Source organism: Oncorhynchus gorbuscha, unplaced genomic scaffold, assembly GCF_021184085.1.
Source record: "Oncorhynchus gorbuscha isolate QuinsamMale2020 ecotype Even-year unplaced genomic scaffold, OgorEven_v1.0 Un_scaffold_2185, whole genome shotgun sequence".
Lineage (NCBI taxonomy): Eukaryota > Metazoa > Chordata > Actinopteri > Salmoniformes > Salmonidae > Oncorhynchus > Oncorhynchus gorbuscha.
The window spans coordinates 31,919-49,136 of NW_025746759.1; the positions used below are offsets into that span (position 1 = coordinate 31,919).

Below are 17,218 nucleotides of genomic sequence, written 5' to 3' on the forward strand. Positions count from 1 at the left end.
GAAGTAGTTTAGCTCGTCTGGTAGGCTTGTGTCATTGGGCAGCTCTCGGCTGTGCTTCCCTTTGTAGTCTGTAATGGTTTGCAAGCCCTGCCACATCCGACGAGCGACGATCCGGTGTAGTACGATTTGATCTCAGTCCTGTATTGACGCTTTTCCTGTTTGATGGTTCGTCAGAGGCCATAGCAGGATTTCTTATACGCTTCAGGGTTAGAGTCCCGCTCCTTGAAAGCGGCAGCTCTAGCCTTTAGCTTAGTGCGGATGCTGCCTGAAATACATGGCTTCTGGTTGGCGTATTTACGTACGGTCACTGTGGGGATGAAGTCATCGATGCACTTATTGATGAAGCCAGTGACTGATGTGGTGTACTCCTCAATGCCATCGGAGGAATCCCGGAACACATTCCAGTCTGTGCTAGCAAAACAGTGCTGTAGCTTAGCATCTGCTTCATCTGACCACTTTATTGTTATTTTTCCTCTGTTTGCACATTTAACATGCTGATACAAATTTGGTAAAACGGATTTAAGTTTCCCTGCATTAAAGTCCCCGGCTGCTAGGAGCGCCGCCTCTGGGTGAGTGTTTTCTTGTTTGCTTATGGCGGAATACAGCTCATTCAATGCTGTCTTAGTGCCAGCCTCTGACTGTGGTGGTATGTAAACAACTACGACGAATACAGATGAAATCTCTCTTGGTAGGTAGTGTGGTCTACAGCGTATCATGAGAAACTCTACCTCAGGAAAGCAATAGCTCAAGACTTCCTTAGATATCGTGCACCAGCTGTTATTTACAAAAATACATAGTCCGCCGCCCCTTGTCTTACCAGACACCACTGTTCTATCCTGCCGGTACATCGTATAACCAGGCGTCGTGAAAGGGAAAAAAGGATTCTGCCAGTCCGTGGTGAGTAATCGCAGTCCTGTTGTCTAGAAGTTATTTTCAGTCATAAGACATTGTAGCAGCAACATTATGTATAAAATAAGTCAAGAAATAAGTTACAAACAACGCAAATAGACTAACAAAAAAAGCATGAAATCATTATAAAGTAGATTAATATATAGCATTAAATCATTATACAGTAGATTAGTATATAGCATTAAATCATTATACAGTATATTAGTATATAGCATGAAATCATTATAAAGTAGATTAATATATAGCATTAAATCATTATACAGTAGATTAATATATAGCATTAAATCATTATACAGTAGATTAGTATATAGCATTAAATCAGTATACAGTAGATGAATATATAGCATTAAATCATTATACAGTAGATTAATATATAGCATTAAATCATTATACAGTAGATTAATATATAGCATTAAATCATTATACAGTAGATTAGTATATAGCATTAAATCATTATACAGTAGCATTAAATCATTATTAGTATATAGCATTAAATCATTATACAGTAGATTAGTATATAGCATTAAATCATTATACAGTAGATTAGTATATAGCATTAAATCATTATACAGTAGATGAATATATAGCATTAAATCATTATACAGTAGATTAGTATATAGCATTAAATCAGTATACAGTAGATTAGTATATAGCATTAAGAAGATAACATTAAGTCCCTGTTAACTCCAGGGATTATAATAAATCAGTTTAAAATTGGCTCTGTGGAATCATGCATGCAGAATCACACTTATAATGTACCATTCTGTTCTGGTCAGTTTCAGCAGGGACTACATTACATAACTTATCGAGAACATTTAACACAATGTCCTTCTGACAGTTTGTGAATAAAATAAAGTGATGTCTGGCAGGAAGTCTGTTTTCCTTTAAAAGTATGACAAGATGAGGAAGACAGACAGAGGAGTCTTTGTGTCCCAGAGAGAATAGGCCTCTTGGCAACTTGTTTTCCCTGGGACACAGTACAGGCAGAACGGGCCTTGTGACTAAGCCATGATCACTGTGATGAGCTGACTCACAACAGCAGGCCTGTTTCACACTTACATTCCAGAAGCCTGAACACACTTACACTTACACACACACACTTACACACACACACACACTTACACACACACACACACACACACACACACACACACACACACACACACACACACACACACACACACACACACACACACACACACACACACACACACACACACACACACACACACACACACACACACACACACACACACACACACACACACACACACACACACACAGTGGAAAACATATGGCTAATATATAGTTCGCTGAGGACCTCAGTGTGATCGACTCGTATGGAATCTATAGTGTTGGCATTCAGATAAAAGACAGACAATAAGTATCCAATGTTGTAGAGTCCTAAATGCTGTCAGCGTAAGACTTCATGATTTTATATGTCACATACAGACAAGGGGTTTGTTATGTCAGATATGCTATTGAAAAACACATCCAAGCCTTCCACCCTTCAACATTGATTCAATTTAATATTTTCTCACTAAACCTCTGAAATATGATATTGAACCTTTTTGAAAAGTGACCTACCCCAGTCTCTCTTCTTCTATCTTCCTGAGGGTGAAGTCTCTCTGTATGACCTCCCAGACGTGCTTGGCCTCGTCGTCTGAAAGCGCGGTCAGGTCCATGGTTATGGAGAATATGAACCAGTACTCTACAGCAACACAGAGATGGTCCCTGTAAAGTAACCAAAACTAGTGAGAATATGGCCCCTGTAAAGTAACCAAAACTAGTGAGAATATGGTCCCTGTAAGTAGTAACCAAAACTAGTGAGAATATGGCCCCTGTAAAGTAACCAAAACTAGTGAGAATATGGTCCCTGTAAAGTAACCAAAACTAGTGAGAATATGGTCCCTGTAAAGTAACCAAAACTAGTGAGAATATGGGTTTATCACCCATGTACCCAAGCTAACACAACATAAGGATACATTGACACCCCTGATAAATGTCCACTTACTCCACAGGGTGGACCAGATTAGCCCGGTTGACTAGACTGACCCCTCATCTTAACATCGTTTTACTGTGAGTGCAGCCAGCGGTCAGTCTAGTCAACCAGAATATATCACCAGATTGATTTAAAAAGCAACTTCTGAATAGATTTTCTAATTCATGTTTATACATTTTCTTGTACTTACTTTTCTAGAGAAAAATACGCTGCATGGAAATGAAATCACGTATGCTACAAAAACCATAATCTTTGATTTAGCATATTAATATCATGAATTACCTTTACGCCCGGCGCAGAGCAGACAGCTGTGAGGTCAGCTGTTAATTCCCTGGAGTTGAGGCAACACATCTGCGAATGGCCTGAAGAAGTCGGTTGTTCATCACATGCTCTGAGTCTCACAGAAGAGAGAGGATGAGCGAGCTTCTCACCCCTCCTCCAACCCCAAGTAGTTTTAACAACTAAATAACAGGTCAAAATGGCCTGTATTTTTGCCAAATTTGAATTCAGTCATAATATACTGATGTAAGGGCCTCGGATGGCAGTAACCCCCAAAAGATACCAAAATAACATCATATCAGTAAGTATGTTTTCCCCAACAGAGTAAATATGAGTACAGCTATTAGAAAACAAAATATTTTCCTGATAAATGAATAAGGACACTGAAGAGTTGTGTAATATTTTAAATAGCATGTGTTATTATGTGAATATGAATAAATACATCAGAATATTTTTTTTAATGAAAATATGTCAATCATTATTTGAATATGTTCTTTAACCCGTTGTATATTTAAATAAGCAATAATGCCCTCGAAGCCGGTGTTTGGAGGATATATTAGCACGGTTTGCCAACTTTGCCCATGCCAATATATCCTCCAAACACAGACTTCTCTGGCTTTATCACTTCATTAAATGTCTGCATTATTCTACCTGTTTCAACACAGACCACTGACACCTTGTGTTGCTATAATACTCACCAAACGTCTAGGCTTGAGTTTCACTCACTCCTAATCCCATTTTTACCTCTCACTGCACATTGGTGACTGCACTCTCACTGCACTCTTGGTGTGAAAAGCTATTTTGAACAGTGATAAGTTACAACCATCAAATAGAGCATCAACAACATGAAGGCCTCTATTGTTGACAGTGTGCTGGAGAAAGGTGCCCTTAGCAGCATAAAGATAGCACTGGCTGTCCACACAGAGGGAAGAGGGCACATTAGCCCAGTCAGGAAGACTTTGTTTCTGGAAACTTGATTCCTTTCCCCTGTATTTGATGGCAACTTATTGTGGTGGACAGGATACAGATGTAAGATCTTAATCTGATCACCCTGTTGCAAGAGAACTTTCCTACAGGAAATATACAACTTGTAGTTCATTTGAAGTTTTAAAAATGCTTCTGATGTTTGTAATTTCCACTTTTCAGACAGAAATTTCAGACTTGATTTTCCCTTACGGAAAATGTATGAAATCCACATAATCATTCACATTTCCTGTTGCTGCAGGATTATGTTCCTGCTGTAGCAAACTGTCTCAAAACGCATCATCATCATGATGTGGCAACTGACAATTCGCTTCACCGCTGACATGCAAAAGATTTTGGGACTAAAATACAAAAATATAGTTTTTCAACAAAATAATTCCTTCGACAGTAATTCATATAAATGTACTGTATGATATTTTATCAGTAAAGGACTCAACCATGCATGCTGGCTAGGTTTGGTCATTGAGACAGTATGCTGTAGTTGTCGTTTCAAGGGCCAAACACAAGCCTTGAAGGTCTGAAAGGTCCTTACACATTATGTGGTCCTCTTTTAGTCCCCGACTCCCTGCAACCATCCGTCTAACTAAAGCATTGGCCCACTTCCTGGCTTAACAGGGGCAGTCTGATTCAAGGCTCTAAAATTAGCAGCCGGCAGGGCACTGGTAGCCTTTCAGGGGATGTCCAGCTCTCATTTAGTAAAACTCTGCATTGCTAGTGCTGCTGCTATGTCACTCATTATAATTAAAAGCCCAAAAGTGCTGATCTATGATCAGATCTATGATCCCCTCTGTCCATGTCATATTACTCATTATAATCTAAAATCCCAAACTGATCGTATATCAGCACTCTTACTTTGGTCCTACTCTTATTTAGTAAGACTCTGCATTGCTATGGCTGCTACACTTAGAAGTGCTGATTTATGATCAGGACCCCTCTGTCCATATCATGTTACTCATTATAATCTAAAAAGCCAAACTGATCCTAGATCAGCACTCATACTTTGGCACTACTCTTACCTAGTAAAACATTGCTGCATTGCTGGCTGCTACACTTAGAAAGAGCTGGCCACTGCAGCACAAAGTCGATCGACCTTGCAGCCCAATCAAGCCCAAATGTGGAGCAGGTCAATACACTTTAAGGTTACAGTAGAGAGCAGACCTTTAGAAAGATCTAAGATTAGAAATGAAAGGCAAAGGTTAGCTGATTGGCCAGCTGTACTGTAGTGACTGTACACATGTAAGAGTCAAGGGCCAGTTTTACTTGAGCTTTAGTGAATTGACTAGTCATTGATGCCCAGTTTGCCAACCTAAGGTGAGCTGTAACAAATTTGCATTTGTACGATGATATAACAGCAAAACGACTTTTCCTCTCCTATGTAAACCATGCTGTACACTGCATTAGATTGAGATTGACAGGGCCACATTGTCTGGTGCCTGTCGTGGCCCTCACTGTACATCCACATACACCGTCTGTAATATGAGGCCCTAGGCCCTAGGCCATGCACTCTCACATACCAGACACGTGAGACCTATAGGCTTCATACAGCTATAGGCATTGCACACGTTGGCAGGTTTCCATAGGTCTATAACTGACCACCTGGACGTGGCAGAGAGCCAAGAATACACCACCATCTCAAATATACTTATCATCTCAGATCATGTCAATGCTACTTTGACAAGTTATGGTGTACAATTCCAGCTGATCTAAATTCCATACAGTCAGTTCACATTCACACTCTGCCTGGGCTGAGTGGTCTAAAGAGTAGAAGCTTGAAGACAGATGTGTGAAGTTTTGTTTGCAGAGTCAGGAAACGCAGCCGTCGCCTTCGTCATGTCTAGCTTGTTTTACATTAGACTACCGTCTAATATGTTAGTACAGTATGGGTTGTTTTACAGTAACCTACCGTCTAGTACAGTATGGGTTGTTTTACAGTAACCTACCGTCTAGTACAGTATGAGTTGTTTTACGGTAGCCTACCATGTAATATGAGAGTAAAGCATGGGTTTGTTTAAGTAGCCTACATATGATACTGTATTACAGTATGGGTTGCTTTACAGTAGCCTACTGTCTAATACACAATATATGGGTTGTTTTACAGTAGTCTACTGTATAATACGGTAATACAGTATGGGTTGTTTTACAGTAGTCTACTGTATAATACGGTAATACAGTATGGGTTGTTTTACAGTAGTCTACTGTATAATACGGTAGGACAGTATGTCTTTTTTTTGCCCACCATCAAATATGGCAGTATAGTATGGGTTGTTTTACAGAAGCCTAACATCTAATACAGTAGGACTGTATGGGTTGGTTTACAGTAGACTTTAGTCTTATACGGTAGTACAGTTCTTTTTTTTTTACAGTAGTCTACCGTCTAATACAGTAGGACATTATGGGTTGTTTAACAGTAGCCTACCGTCTAATATAGGCAGTACATTATGGGTTGTTTTACAGTAGCCTGCAGTCTAATATGGTAGGACAGTATGGGTTGTTTTACAGTAGCCTGCAGTCTAATATGGTAGGACAGTATGGGTTGTTTTACAGTAGCCTGCAGTCTAATACGGCAGAACAGTATGGGTTGTTTTACAGTAGCCTGCAGTCTAATATGGTAGGACAGTATGGGTTGTTTTACAGTAGCCTGCAGTCTAATATGGTAGGACAGTATGGGTTGTTTTACAGTAGCCTGCAGTCTAATATGGTAGGACAGTATGGGTTGTTTTACAGTAGCCTGCAGTCTAATATGGTAGGACAGTATGGGTTGTTTTACAGTAGCCTGCAGTCTAATATGGTAGGACAGTATGGGTTGTTTTACAGTAGCCTGCAGTCTAATATGGTAGGACAGTATGGGTTGTTTTACAGTAGCCTGCAGTCTAATATGGTAGGACAGTATGGGTTGTTTTACAGTAGCCTGCAGTCTAATATGGTAGGACAGTATGGGTTGTTTTACAGTAGCCTGCAGTCTAATATGGTAGGACAGTATGGGTTGTTTTACAGTAGCCTGCAGTCTAATATGGTAGGACAGTATGGGTTGTTTTACAGTAGCCTGCAGTCTAATGTGGTAGGACATAACTAACCGTACATAGTCTTTGGTGACAGACATTTAACATAAACTGCTAGCCAGCGGCAACACACAAAATATTTGGTTCCCTACATAACACTGTGTGCCTCCTGGCTCGGTAGCTGCATGGTAGAGTAGAGTGGTTTTGGTGGTGGTGATGGTGGTGGGGGGGGGTTCTGGGCTCTGCCTACATTGGCTGGTACTGTACAGTCACTACAGTGAGTGGCGGTGAGGTTTCTGTGCTCTCAGTGAGTGGTGGTGGTGAGGTTTCTGTGCTCTCTCAGTGAGTGGTGGTGAGGTTTCTGTGCTCTCTCAGTGAGTGGTGAGGTTTCTGTGCTCTCTCAGTGAGTGGTGGTGAGGTTTCTGTGCTCTCTCAGTGAGTGGTGGTGAGGTTTCTGTGCTCTCTCAGTGAGTGGTGGTGGTGAGGTTTCTGTGCTCTCTCAGTGAGTGGTGGTGAGGTTTCTGTGCTCTCTCAGTGAGTGGTGGTGGTGAGGTTTCTGTGCTCTCTCAGTGAGTGGTGGTGAGGTTTCTGTGCTCTCTCAGTGAGTGGTGGTGAGGTTTCTGTGCTCTCTCAGTGAGTGGTGGTGAGGTTTCTGTGCTCTCTCAGTGAGTGGTGGTGAGGTTTCTGTGCTCTCTCAGTGAGTGGTGGTGGTGAGGTTTCTGTGCTCTCTCAGTGAGTGGTGGTGAGGTTTCTGTGCTCTCTCAGTGAGTGGTGGTGAGGTTTCTGTGCTCTCTCAGTGAGTGGTGGTGAGGTGTCTGTGCTCTCTCAGTGAGTGGTGGTGAGGTTTCTGTGCTCTCTCAGTGAGTGGTGGTGGTGAGGTTTCTGTGCTCTCTCAGTGAGTGGTGGTGAGGTTTCTGTGCTCTCTCAGTGAGTGGTGGTGGTGAGGTTTCTGTGCTCTCTCAGTGAGTGGTGGTGGTGGTTTCTGTGCTCTCTCAGTGAGTGGTGGTGAGGTTTCTGTGCTCTCTCAGTGAGTGGTGGTGAGGTTTCTGTGCTCTCTCAGTGAGTGGTGGTGAGGTTTCTGTGCTCTCTCAGTGAGTGGTGGTGAGGTGTCTGTGCTCTCTCAGTGAGTGGTGGTGAGGTGTCTGTGCTCTCTCAGTGAGTGGTGGTGAGGTGTCTGTGCTCTCTCAGTGAGTGGTGGTGAGGTGTCTGTGCTCTCTCAGTGAGTGGTGGTGAGGTTTCTGTGCTCTCTCAGTGAGTGGTGGTGAGGTTTCTGTGCTCTCTCAGTGAGTGGTGGTGGTGAGGTTTCTGTGCTCTCTCAGTGAGTGGTGGTGAGGTTTCTGTGCTCTCTCAGTGAGTGGTGGTGAGGTTTCTGTGCTCTCTCAGTGAGTGGTGGTGGTGAGGTTTCTGTGCTCTCTCAGTGAGTGGTGGTGAGGTTTCTGTGCTCTCTCAGTGAGTGGTGGTGAGGTTTCTGTGCTCTCTCAGTGAGTGGTGGTGAGGTTTCTGTGCTCTCTCAGTGAGTGGTGGTGAGGTTTCTGTGCTCTCTCAGTGAGTGGTGGTGAGGTTTCTGTGCTCTCTCAGTGAGTGGTGGTGAGGTGTCTGTGCTCTCTCAGTGAGTGGTGGTGAGGTGTCTGTGCTCTCTCAGTGAGTGGTGGTGAGGTGTCTGTGCTCTCTCAGTGAGTGGTGGTGGTGAGGTTTCTGTGCTCTCTCAGTGAGTGGTGGTGAGGTTTCTGTGCTCTCTCAGTGAGTGGCGGTGAGGTTTCTGTGCTCTCTCAGTGAGTGGTGGTGAGGTTTCTGTGCTCTCTCAGTGAGTGGTGGTGAGGTTTCTGTGCTTCTCAGTGAGTGGTGGTGAGGTTTCTGTGCTCTCTCAGTGAGTGGTGGTGAGGTTTCTGTGCTCTCTCAGTGAGTGGTGGTGAGGTTTCTGTGCTCTCTCAGTGAGTGGTGGTGAGGTTTCTGTGCTCTCTCAGTGAGTGGTGGTGAGGTTTCTGTGCTCTCTCAGTGAGTGGTGGTGAGGTTTCTGTGCTCTCTCAGTGAGTGGTGGTGAGGTTTCTGTGCTCTCTCAGTGAGTGGTGGTGAGGTTTCTGTGCTCTCTCAGTGAGTGGCGGTGAGGTTTCTGTGCTCTCTCAGTGAGTGGTGGTGGTGAGGTTTCTGTGCTCTCTCAGTGAGTGGTGGTGAGGTTTCTGTGCTCTCTCAGTGAGTGGTGGTGGTGAGGTTTCTGTGCTCTCTCAGTGAGTGGTGGTGAGGTTTCTGTGCTCTCTCAGTGAGTGGTGGTGAGGTTTCTGTGCTCTCTCAGTGAGTGCAGCCTGACAGCCTGTTGACTGTCTTTATCAGTTCTTCACCAGCACCACGGGGTCAGTGAGAGGCTGATAGCAGTCAGATGGATGGCTCCAGAGCAGAGGGCAGTCAGGTCGTTCTAGTTCCACTAGAGATGGTGATACAGGCTTTGGTTCCACACAGTTTCACTGCTGTTGATGTTGATGTCAGCTACTTACATAAAAGGGTCGTTCCATTTGATTTCAATCACTTTTTGACTGCACCCTTTTTGATTTGAACTCAATTTTCTCTACATATTTGCAACTTTCAGACCTGAATGCCAAAGCATTTAGGAGATAAGAGGTGCTCAAAGTTGACTCATGTCTCATACTCCACTATGCCATGAGACATCCATGTCTTCATCACTGGAAAATATAAACTGTTGAGTTTAATATAATTTAAAAGCTTACAAACAGGGTTGTCAAAAAATGTAATAATTTTCTTTAAAAAACAATGTTTTTATTAAAATGATTTTTCCTTTAACATCAAATATCTAAAAACACGTAAACTCCGATTCTTTTCATTTTCATGTTGTAGCTTAGATCCTATTTTACGTCATCTGATGTGTTTGTGTTGTTCCAGTCATCGGTTGAGACACAGTAGACTCTAGAATATAGACATGGATGTCTCATGGTAGGGAGGCGTCTGCAAAATGGCTCAACTTCAAGCAACTCTATCTCCTAAATGTTGAGTCATTCTGGTTCAAAAGGCCCCTTTCGGACACTTCTAACAGGGGTAAATATGTCTGGGAAGTTACATCCAAACTAAAGGGCTGTGTCAAAAAGGGATTGGAATCAAATGGAACGACCCACAAGTCTATTCACACGCTGGGAACTGTACTGTAGAGAAATGTGTCGTTGGTGTTGAATGGCGAATGGATTAAACATCGTCTATCATTTGAAGTCATCGTTTTATAGACGATCTGCAGAAGAGGATCCACAGTGATAACGGATTACAGTACATTGCTTCGAAACCACAAACATCTCCTATTGACTCAATACATTGTCATCGCACCAGCATGCAGAGCATGTACCAAAGGATTCATGTGACCAGCTTAACATGTACGTTGTCCATCAGAAATAACCCCTGGTCAAAGTGGTCTCGACTCGCAGACCGTTTGTGTGAAGTGCTGCTGCTACCCCTTTTATTTTCCATTCATGTCCGATAATGGTATCAGGCTTGACCTCTGACCTATAGGCATACCAGACAGAGTCAGACAGCAACTGGAATGATCAAGACAAGTGGAAAAGAGGCTAGGTCAGAGAGGGAAACATGAGACCCCCACCAATCCTCTACCCACCCTACACTGATCTATTCCAGACCTTTAAGGCCCTTCACCACCTCTCCCATTCTAGCCCTGTAAAAATAGACCCTATTTTTCACTAGCAAGAACACTAAGTAAGGCTACGGTCTAAATTCATGAGCCATGTAAATGTGTAGGTCTAAATAAAGCCCTGTCGGTGAGGTGTGGGATATTGACAGGACGAGCAAAGTATTTCCACAACACTTTATTTATTTAAACTGTTAATTACATTAGAAAAATTACAGTTGTGTTAAAAAACAACACCAAGTGAATTAAGTGCATTTTGCAGCAATTCAAGTTTTCAATAGTTTGACAGACAACGATATATTATACACAACATGAATAATGCTTTGCTATATTTTTTTATTTTATTTTTCAATCTAGTCTAGACTTGAGCAATGTACATTATGTGAAAAGAGTTCAAGTGTAAACTTAGTTATTTCCATGAGATTTCAGTAGATATCAACAAACAGTACCGGTTAAACGGAGAAATACAAAAGTATAAAAAAAAAGAACAAGTCTAAACAAAATGTTGCATTTTGTTAGTGAAAAAAATCTACTTTTCAGAATTGCACTTTCCACCTTGGCTCTAAATTGTGTATTCACCACAGTGAATATCCTAGTTATAACTAGTTGATAAATAACTAGTTACTCTTTCTAAAAAGCAGCTTGTTCATCAAACCAATCCTTATCTCTTAGCCCAAACCTCTCCTCAACTGCAATAATACAGTACTTCTAATACAGTCTTGAGTTAGAGTTTTACTATTCCTCCTCTTCTTCCTCCTCTTCTTCTTCCTCCTCCCCTTCTTCTTCCTCTGTCACCACATCATCATCATCATCATCCCCCAGTCCAAAGCCCATTTGGTACAAGATGACCTCCACTTCTTCTGTGCACAGTGTAAGGTGCTCCATGTTCTCGAACCCAGGCTCGGGCCTTTCTAAGTTGGAGCCTTTAGCTGCCTCTTTGGCCTGTGCAATCAGCTCCTTCCCACTAATCAGGAACTCGGCTGCATTGCCCTTCTCCATGGTCTGGGCCGCCTTCTCCTTTAGGTTGATACTAGCCTGGAGCTGCTCCGTGTACCTCTCCACCAGGGACCTCAGCAACCCCAGCTTCCTCTCCTCCTCCTGGGTGATCTTTTCCAGGAGCTGGCCCTTACGTTCCTCCAGGATGGCATAGAGCAAGTCGAAGCTCTCCCCCAGACGTCTCTTCTGAAGCTGGCTGTTCTCCTCGATGCTCTTGCATGTGTCCTCCATCTGAGCCATCACGGCCTGGACACAGCTGTTACCCGCCGCAAGGAGATCTACGGCGTTCCGCAGCTCGGCCTTCTGGGTATCGTAGATGCTCTGCAGGGGTGACACCTCACAGTCCTTGTGCTGGCCGAACACTTTGCACATGGAGCAGGTGGGCGTCTGGCAGGTCACACAGTAAATATTAATGCGCTCGTCCTCGTGCTCCGTACACATGGGCTCCTTGGTGTCTTTGTCCTTCAGCGGTGGGTCTGCAACGTTACTTCCTACTTCTCCGCCGCCGCTCTCCGGCTGCTGCTTGTAGATATCAATGATGTTCTCCACTAGCAGGTTCCTCTGAAGGCCGTAGACGCCGTGGCGGTCCAGGACGACCTCGAAGCGGCAGGTGGGGCAGCGGAAGATGCCCCCGGAGTAGTGGTAAGGGTTGCGGGAGTCGTAGAGGTCGCTGGCGCAGCCGCGGCACAGGTTGTGTTGGCAGGGCAGGATGACTACGGGCTTCTGGAACATCTCCAGGCAGATGGGGCAGCTCAGCTGGCTCTCCAGGCTCTCCCTGGGGCTGGGCTGGTGCGTCACCTGGCCGGTCTGGATATCCATGTCTGGATAGATGTGTTTCTCTGTTCTTACAAGGTATAAGTCCTTAATGTTCTGAGTGGGTGGCCTAGGCGCTTTGTCTTAGGTGGTGTGGCTCTTTCTCTGTCTGTCTCTCCTTCTGTTGCAGTCTGGTATAGTGACTGCTTTCTCCACTTGGTTTATTTTGATCTAGCCACTCTCCGGGCCACAGCTGACAATTTATACTGCTGGGCTGGCCGTGACACCCGAGCCTCCACGCGGTCTGAGGCACGGGTCCCACCCTTTGCTTGTTTGCAAGGCTCAATTCTGAGATAATTAACCCCTTCTGGCCCCGGCACGTCATACTTAGCAACACCCACCGTCCCGCCCTCCCCTCTCTCTCTCTTTCTGTGGGAGGGGCTAAATCAATAGACAACTGGCCAAACAACCCCCAATAACAACAGGTCACCCACCACACCACAAAACACGATTAGGGTCGTTCACATCTGTTTACATCTTAGATTGACCCCTTTCGGCCTCTGCAGAAATAGGTCAGACGTAATGCATATGCCTTCTCATAGCCAGACATTAGGTATGTTATAAATTCATCTCTCGTGGACAGACTACGTCAACATAAAAATAAGCATCTGACCAAATTATGCTTCTGGGTTAATGGAGATTAGTAATAACATAAACATGTCCACATTCTGCTGTTATACAGAGAAATTGTAAACATGCTGGTTTTCTTGAAGATGCTCTAGCAGACTGTAAATGTAATCCGTGGCTGACAGAAAAAATACAGATTTGACAGAGTAAACAACGTAGAAATAGAATGAACACAAGTTGTAGAATCCACATAGTTTGTAATAGAGCAGGTAGAATGTGCCATATTGCTCTACTATATGTCTACAGAGAAGAGTGACTGAGCTGGTAGTACACATTATAGAAATAGAATGTCATGTCCTATCCTCTGCCAGGTTCCCCTCCCCCTCTTCCTTTACCCTGTACCCCTGCATAGCCTAAAAGACAGATTGTGTGTGTGTGTGTGTGTGTTGCACAACTCTGGAAAGTTTGGGGGTTGTAAACATTAAAAGTTATGTGCCCTCATTGACACCCCAGTAGGACACGGTCGACCCAGTCCGGGTGATCACAGCAGCTTGTGCAACACTGTCCACATCACACACCACAACAAAGAACATCCATGGTACTCATTGAGCCGCTCTGAAAACCAGCAACAACAAAATAACAGGTGCTGTACACAGGGGGGTGTACTCATGCACATGGGCTTGGTTGCAGGGGTGGTATCCCAAACATTTCCACCATGGAGGAGTGTTGTGTCAGGTTGTGCCACGTTGGAGGTGTAGGGGGACATTAGTCACGTGGGTGTAATCATGTCAACATGCTGGATATGGCGTAGAGAAGAAGATGGGGCCAATCGTCTGTAGTTTAGGACAGACACACAGTATACTGACTGTCATCCCTACCTGCACTGGTTCACAGGTACTGTAGTTTAGGACAGACACACAGCATACTGACTGTCATCTCTATCTGCACTGGTTCACAGGTACTGTAGTTTAGGACAGACACACAGTATACTGACTGTCATCCCTATCTGCACTGGTTCACAGGTACTGTAGTTTAGGACAGACACACAGTATACTGACTGTCATCTCTATCTGCACTGGTTCACAGGTACTGTAGTTTAGGACAGACACACAGTATACTGACTGTCATCTCTATCTGCACTGGTTCACAGGTACTGTAGTTTAGGACAGACACACAGTATACTGACTGTCATCTCTATCTGCACTGGTTCACAGGTACTGTAGTTTAGGACAGACACACAGTATACTGACTGTCATCCCTACCTGCACTGGTTCACAGGTACTGTAGTTTAGGACAGACACACAGTATACTGACGGTCATCCCTACCTGCACTGGTTCACAGGTACTGTAGTTTAGGACAGACACACAGTATACTGACGGTCATCCCTACCTGCACTGGTTCACAGGTACTGTAGTTTAGGACAGACACACAGTATACTGACTGTCATCCCTACCTGCACTGGTTCACAGGTACTGTAGTTTAGGACAGACACACAGTATACTGACGGTCATCTCTACCTGCACTGGTTCACAGGTACTGTAGTTTAGGACAGACACACAGCATACTGACTGTCATCTCTATCTGCACTGGTTCACAGGTACTGTAGTTTAGGACAGACACACAGTATACTGATTGTCATCTCTATCTGCACTGGTTCACAGGTACTGTAGTTTAGGACAGACACACAGTATACTGACGGTCATCTCTACCTGCACTGATTCACAGGTACTGTAGTTTAGTTCACCTGTAGCCCAGATAGCTCACCTGTGGATGCTGTGCCCGATATCACACCTTCCTTATTATCTTGTGCATATGATATCATCACTGAATGGTGCTTTCTAGTACACAACATTTGATGTTGAATCATGAATAGATCATCCATCCTTTCATCTGTTCACCCCAGAAAACACTCATAAAATATACATTCACAGTTTGAGTATATCAACAGCCATGTAACTGACCACTCCAGCATCCCTAGAGTACCACAACAAACACATGAGGTTGTGGTGATGCAAGACTTCTCTGAACCTGCCTGTCCCAGCCCTTCCAGTAATGTTGAGAGACAGAGTCATGTGCTGCCTGGTCCTGCAGTGGGTGGTGCTATGGGACTGGTGGAAGGGAGCAGACAGGGTAGACAGTGTACTTCAGAGAGATATACATGTGTGGATCCAGGAGACCAGTGGCGGGGTGAAGGGTCACACTCCTCAAAATGTCAGCAGGCGCATCACAGGCCAAGGCCACTGGCACCAGTGGATGAGGGAGGGAGGAGCTACGGGAGGACGGGCTCATTGTAATGGCTGGAATGGAATACATGGAACGGTATCAAACACATCAAAAGTTTGGAAACCACATGTTTGACTCCATTCCATCGATTCCATTCTATCCATTACAATGAGTCCGTCCTCCTATAGCTCCTTCCACCAGCCTCCACTGACTGGCACTAATAATGAAACCTAGCCTGGAATCCAAACGTATATGGATGAAACAGAACAAACTCCAGGCTAGACCGAGAATGTGGTTATGTAATATGCATGTTGTTGTTGTTTGTGTTTGTTTCTGTTTCTTGTTGATCACTTTATCACTGAATTCTATTTGTTTTATCTGGGAACCCAGGACCAACTGTTGAATGCGGTGGACAACTACTCGATTAGTTGACAGTTGCTTTAACAGTGTGTCATGAGAGCCTTATGTACACATTGCTAAAAACATTGTGTCAACTCTTCTATGACATCATCAGTGTGTCCCGGGTTACCAAGGTAAATAGTCAGTCATGAAACGAACCACTAGATGGCGAACCTTACCATTTATTTATCTGATGAGACAAGTTGTAGCATTGACCGCCTTACTGGCATGATGCGTGACTGGGTCTGAGAGACTGACTACTTTTTTCCACACAGACATATGCACAGAGACAGACAGATGCAGACACATAAACAAACACACCCTTAAATGCCAGTTGTTTGGAAACTAAATGAATTTGTTTCCCCCCCTATGGAACAATGACATATCCAATGAGACTCAGTAAGCTGAGAGGATGTTTGTGTTCTTGTGACAATCAAAGATAAACAATGAAATGTATGTTTCCTCTGTGGTGCCACTCAGATACATATCAGCTGTCCCATCGCCGTGTCAGAGCCCTGACAAAATGAATGATCCATTGTGCTGTTGTGTGTGGAAACACAATGATGGGGACTGACGTGGGGAGGATAAGTGGCTGAAAGAGGCCCAGGACCTACTGGCAGAGGATCTTCATTTGATCACACTTTTGTTTTGAGAATGTTCCTGTACAGAAGGAAGTGCAAACCTATAGTGTATTTCGAGGTTTGAAAAAGATTGTAAAGTTTGTGATTTCCACTTTAATATGTCAGACTTGATTCGCCCCAATGAAAAATGTATCAGCCCCTACAAAGAATGTCCATTAATTGTCTTTCACATAATAATTCACATTTCCTGTTGAGGCAAGATTATTTTCCTGCTGTAGCAAACTGGATCAAATTAAGATCCTAGGCCTCAGCCCAGGCACAGGACTGCCAATGTGGGCAGGAACAGGATCCTAGGCCTCAGCCCAGGCACAGGACTACCAATATGGGCAGGAACAGGATCCTAGGCCTCAGCCCAGGCACAGGACTGCCAATATGGGCAGAAACAGGATCCTAAGCCTCAGCCCAGGCACAGGACTACCAATATGGGCAGGAACAGGATCCTAGGCCTCAGCCCAGGCACAGGACTACCAATATGGGCAGGAACAGGATCCTAGGCCTCAGCCCAGGCACAGGACTACCAATGTGGGCAGGAACAGGAACTGGGCAGCAGGAAAGATCAGCCTTAGCCCGCCATCTTGTATAAACAAGGAGAGAGAAGAGGAGGACATCAACGTTGCCACTCATCAAGAGAAATAGAAGTGATTGAAACGTGGAAACCTGGAAGTCCTTCTACCGACTGTGTTTTATTTTGATTTATTTCACATTTATTTAACAAGGTACGCCAGTTGAGAACAAGTTCACATTTACAACTGTGACCTGGCGTGT

General features: G+C 44.1%; 2 protein-coding genes and 1 long non-coding RNA gene across 8 annotated transcripts in view; 1 reads left to right on the forward strand and 2 right to left on the reverse strand.

Annotated features, from left to right (window-relative positions):
- Positions 1–4,800, reverse strand: part of LOC124025123 (melanophilin-like) — a 28,534-nt gene extending 23,734 nt beyond the window's left edge. Inside the window, exons 1-3 of one of the 6 annotated variants that reach the window (XM_046338787.1) lie at positions 3,889–4,800; positions 3,194–3,302; positions 2,497–2,643 (exon numbers count right to left, since the gene is read on the reverse strand). In XM_046338787.1, the coding sequence (XP_046194743.1) occupies positions 2,497–2,643; positions 3,194–3,262 (216 nt within the window). In that variant the 5' untranslated portion in view covers positions 3,263–3,302; positions 3,889–4,800. Of the gene's footprint in view, positions 1–2,496; positions 2,644–3,193 lie in introns of all 6 variants that reach the window. The other 5 variants (XM_046338786.1, XM_046338790.1, XM_046338788.1 and 2 more) reach the window with 5 other exon arrangements.
- The window catches only part of LOC124025125, a 30,663-nt gene extending 14,256 nt beyond the window's left edge, over positions 1–16,407 (forward strand). Inside the window, exon 4 of the long non-coding RNA XR_006837154.1 lies at positions 16,293–16,407. This is a non-coding gene — a long non-coding RNA (uncharacterized LOC124025125). The remainder of the gene's footprint in view (positions 1–16,292) is intronic.
- On the reverse strand, positions 10,979–12,805 carry LOC124025124 (E3 ubiquitin-protein ligase TRIM63-like). Its single transcript, XM_046338793.1, has one exon. The coding sequence runs from the start codon at positions 12,626–12,628 to the stop codon at positions 11,549–11,551; it is 1,080 nt and encodes a 359-aa protein (XP_046194749.1). The 5' UTR covers positions 12,629–12,805; the 3' UTR covers positions 10,979–11,548.
- Positions 16,408–17,218: the final 811 nt, after the last annotated feature.

Coding starts and splice junctions, on each gene's coding strand:
- LOC124025124 (XM_046338793.1), bottom strand. CDS start 12,628: ATGGATATCCAGACCGGCCAGGTGACGCACCAGCCCAGCCCCAGGGAG.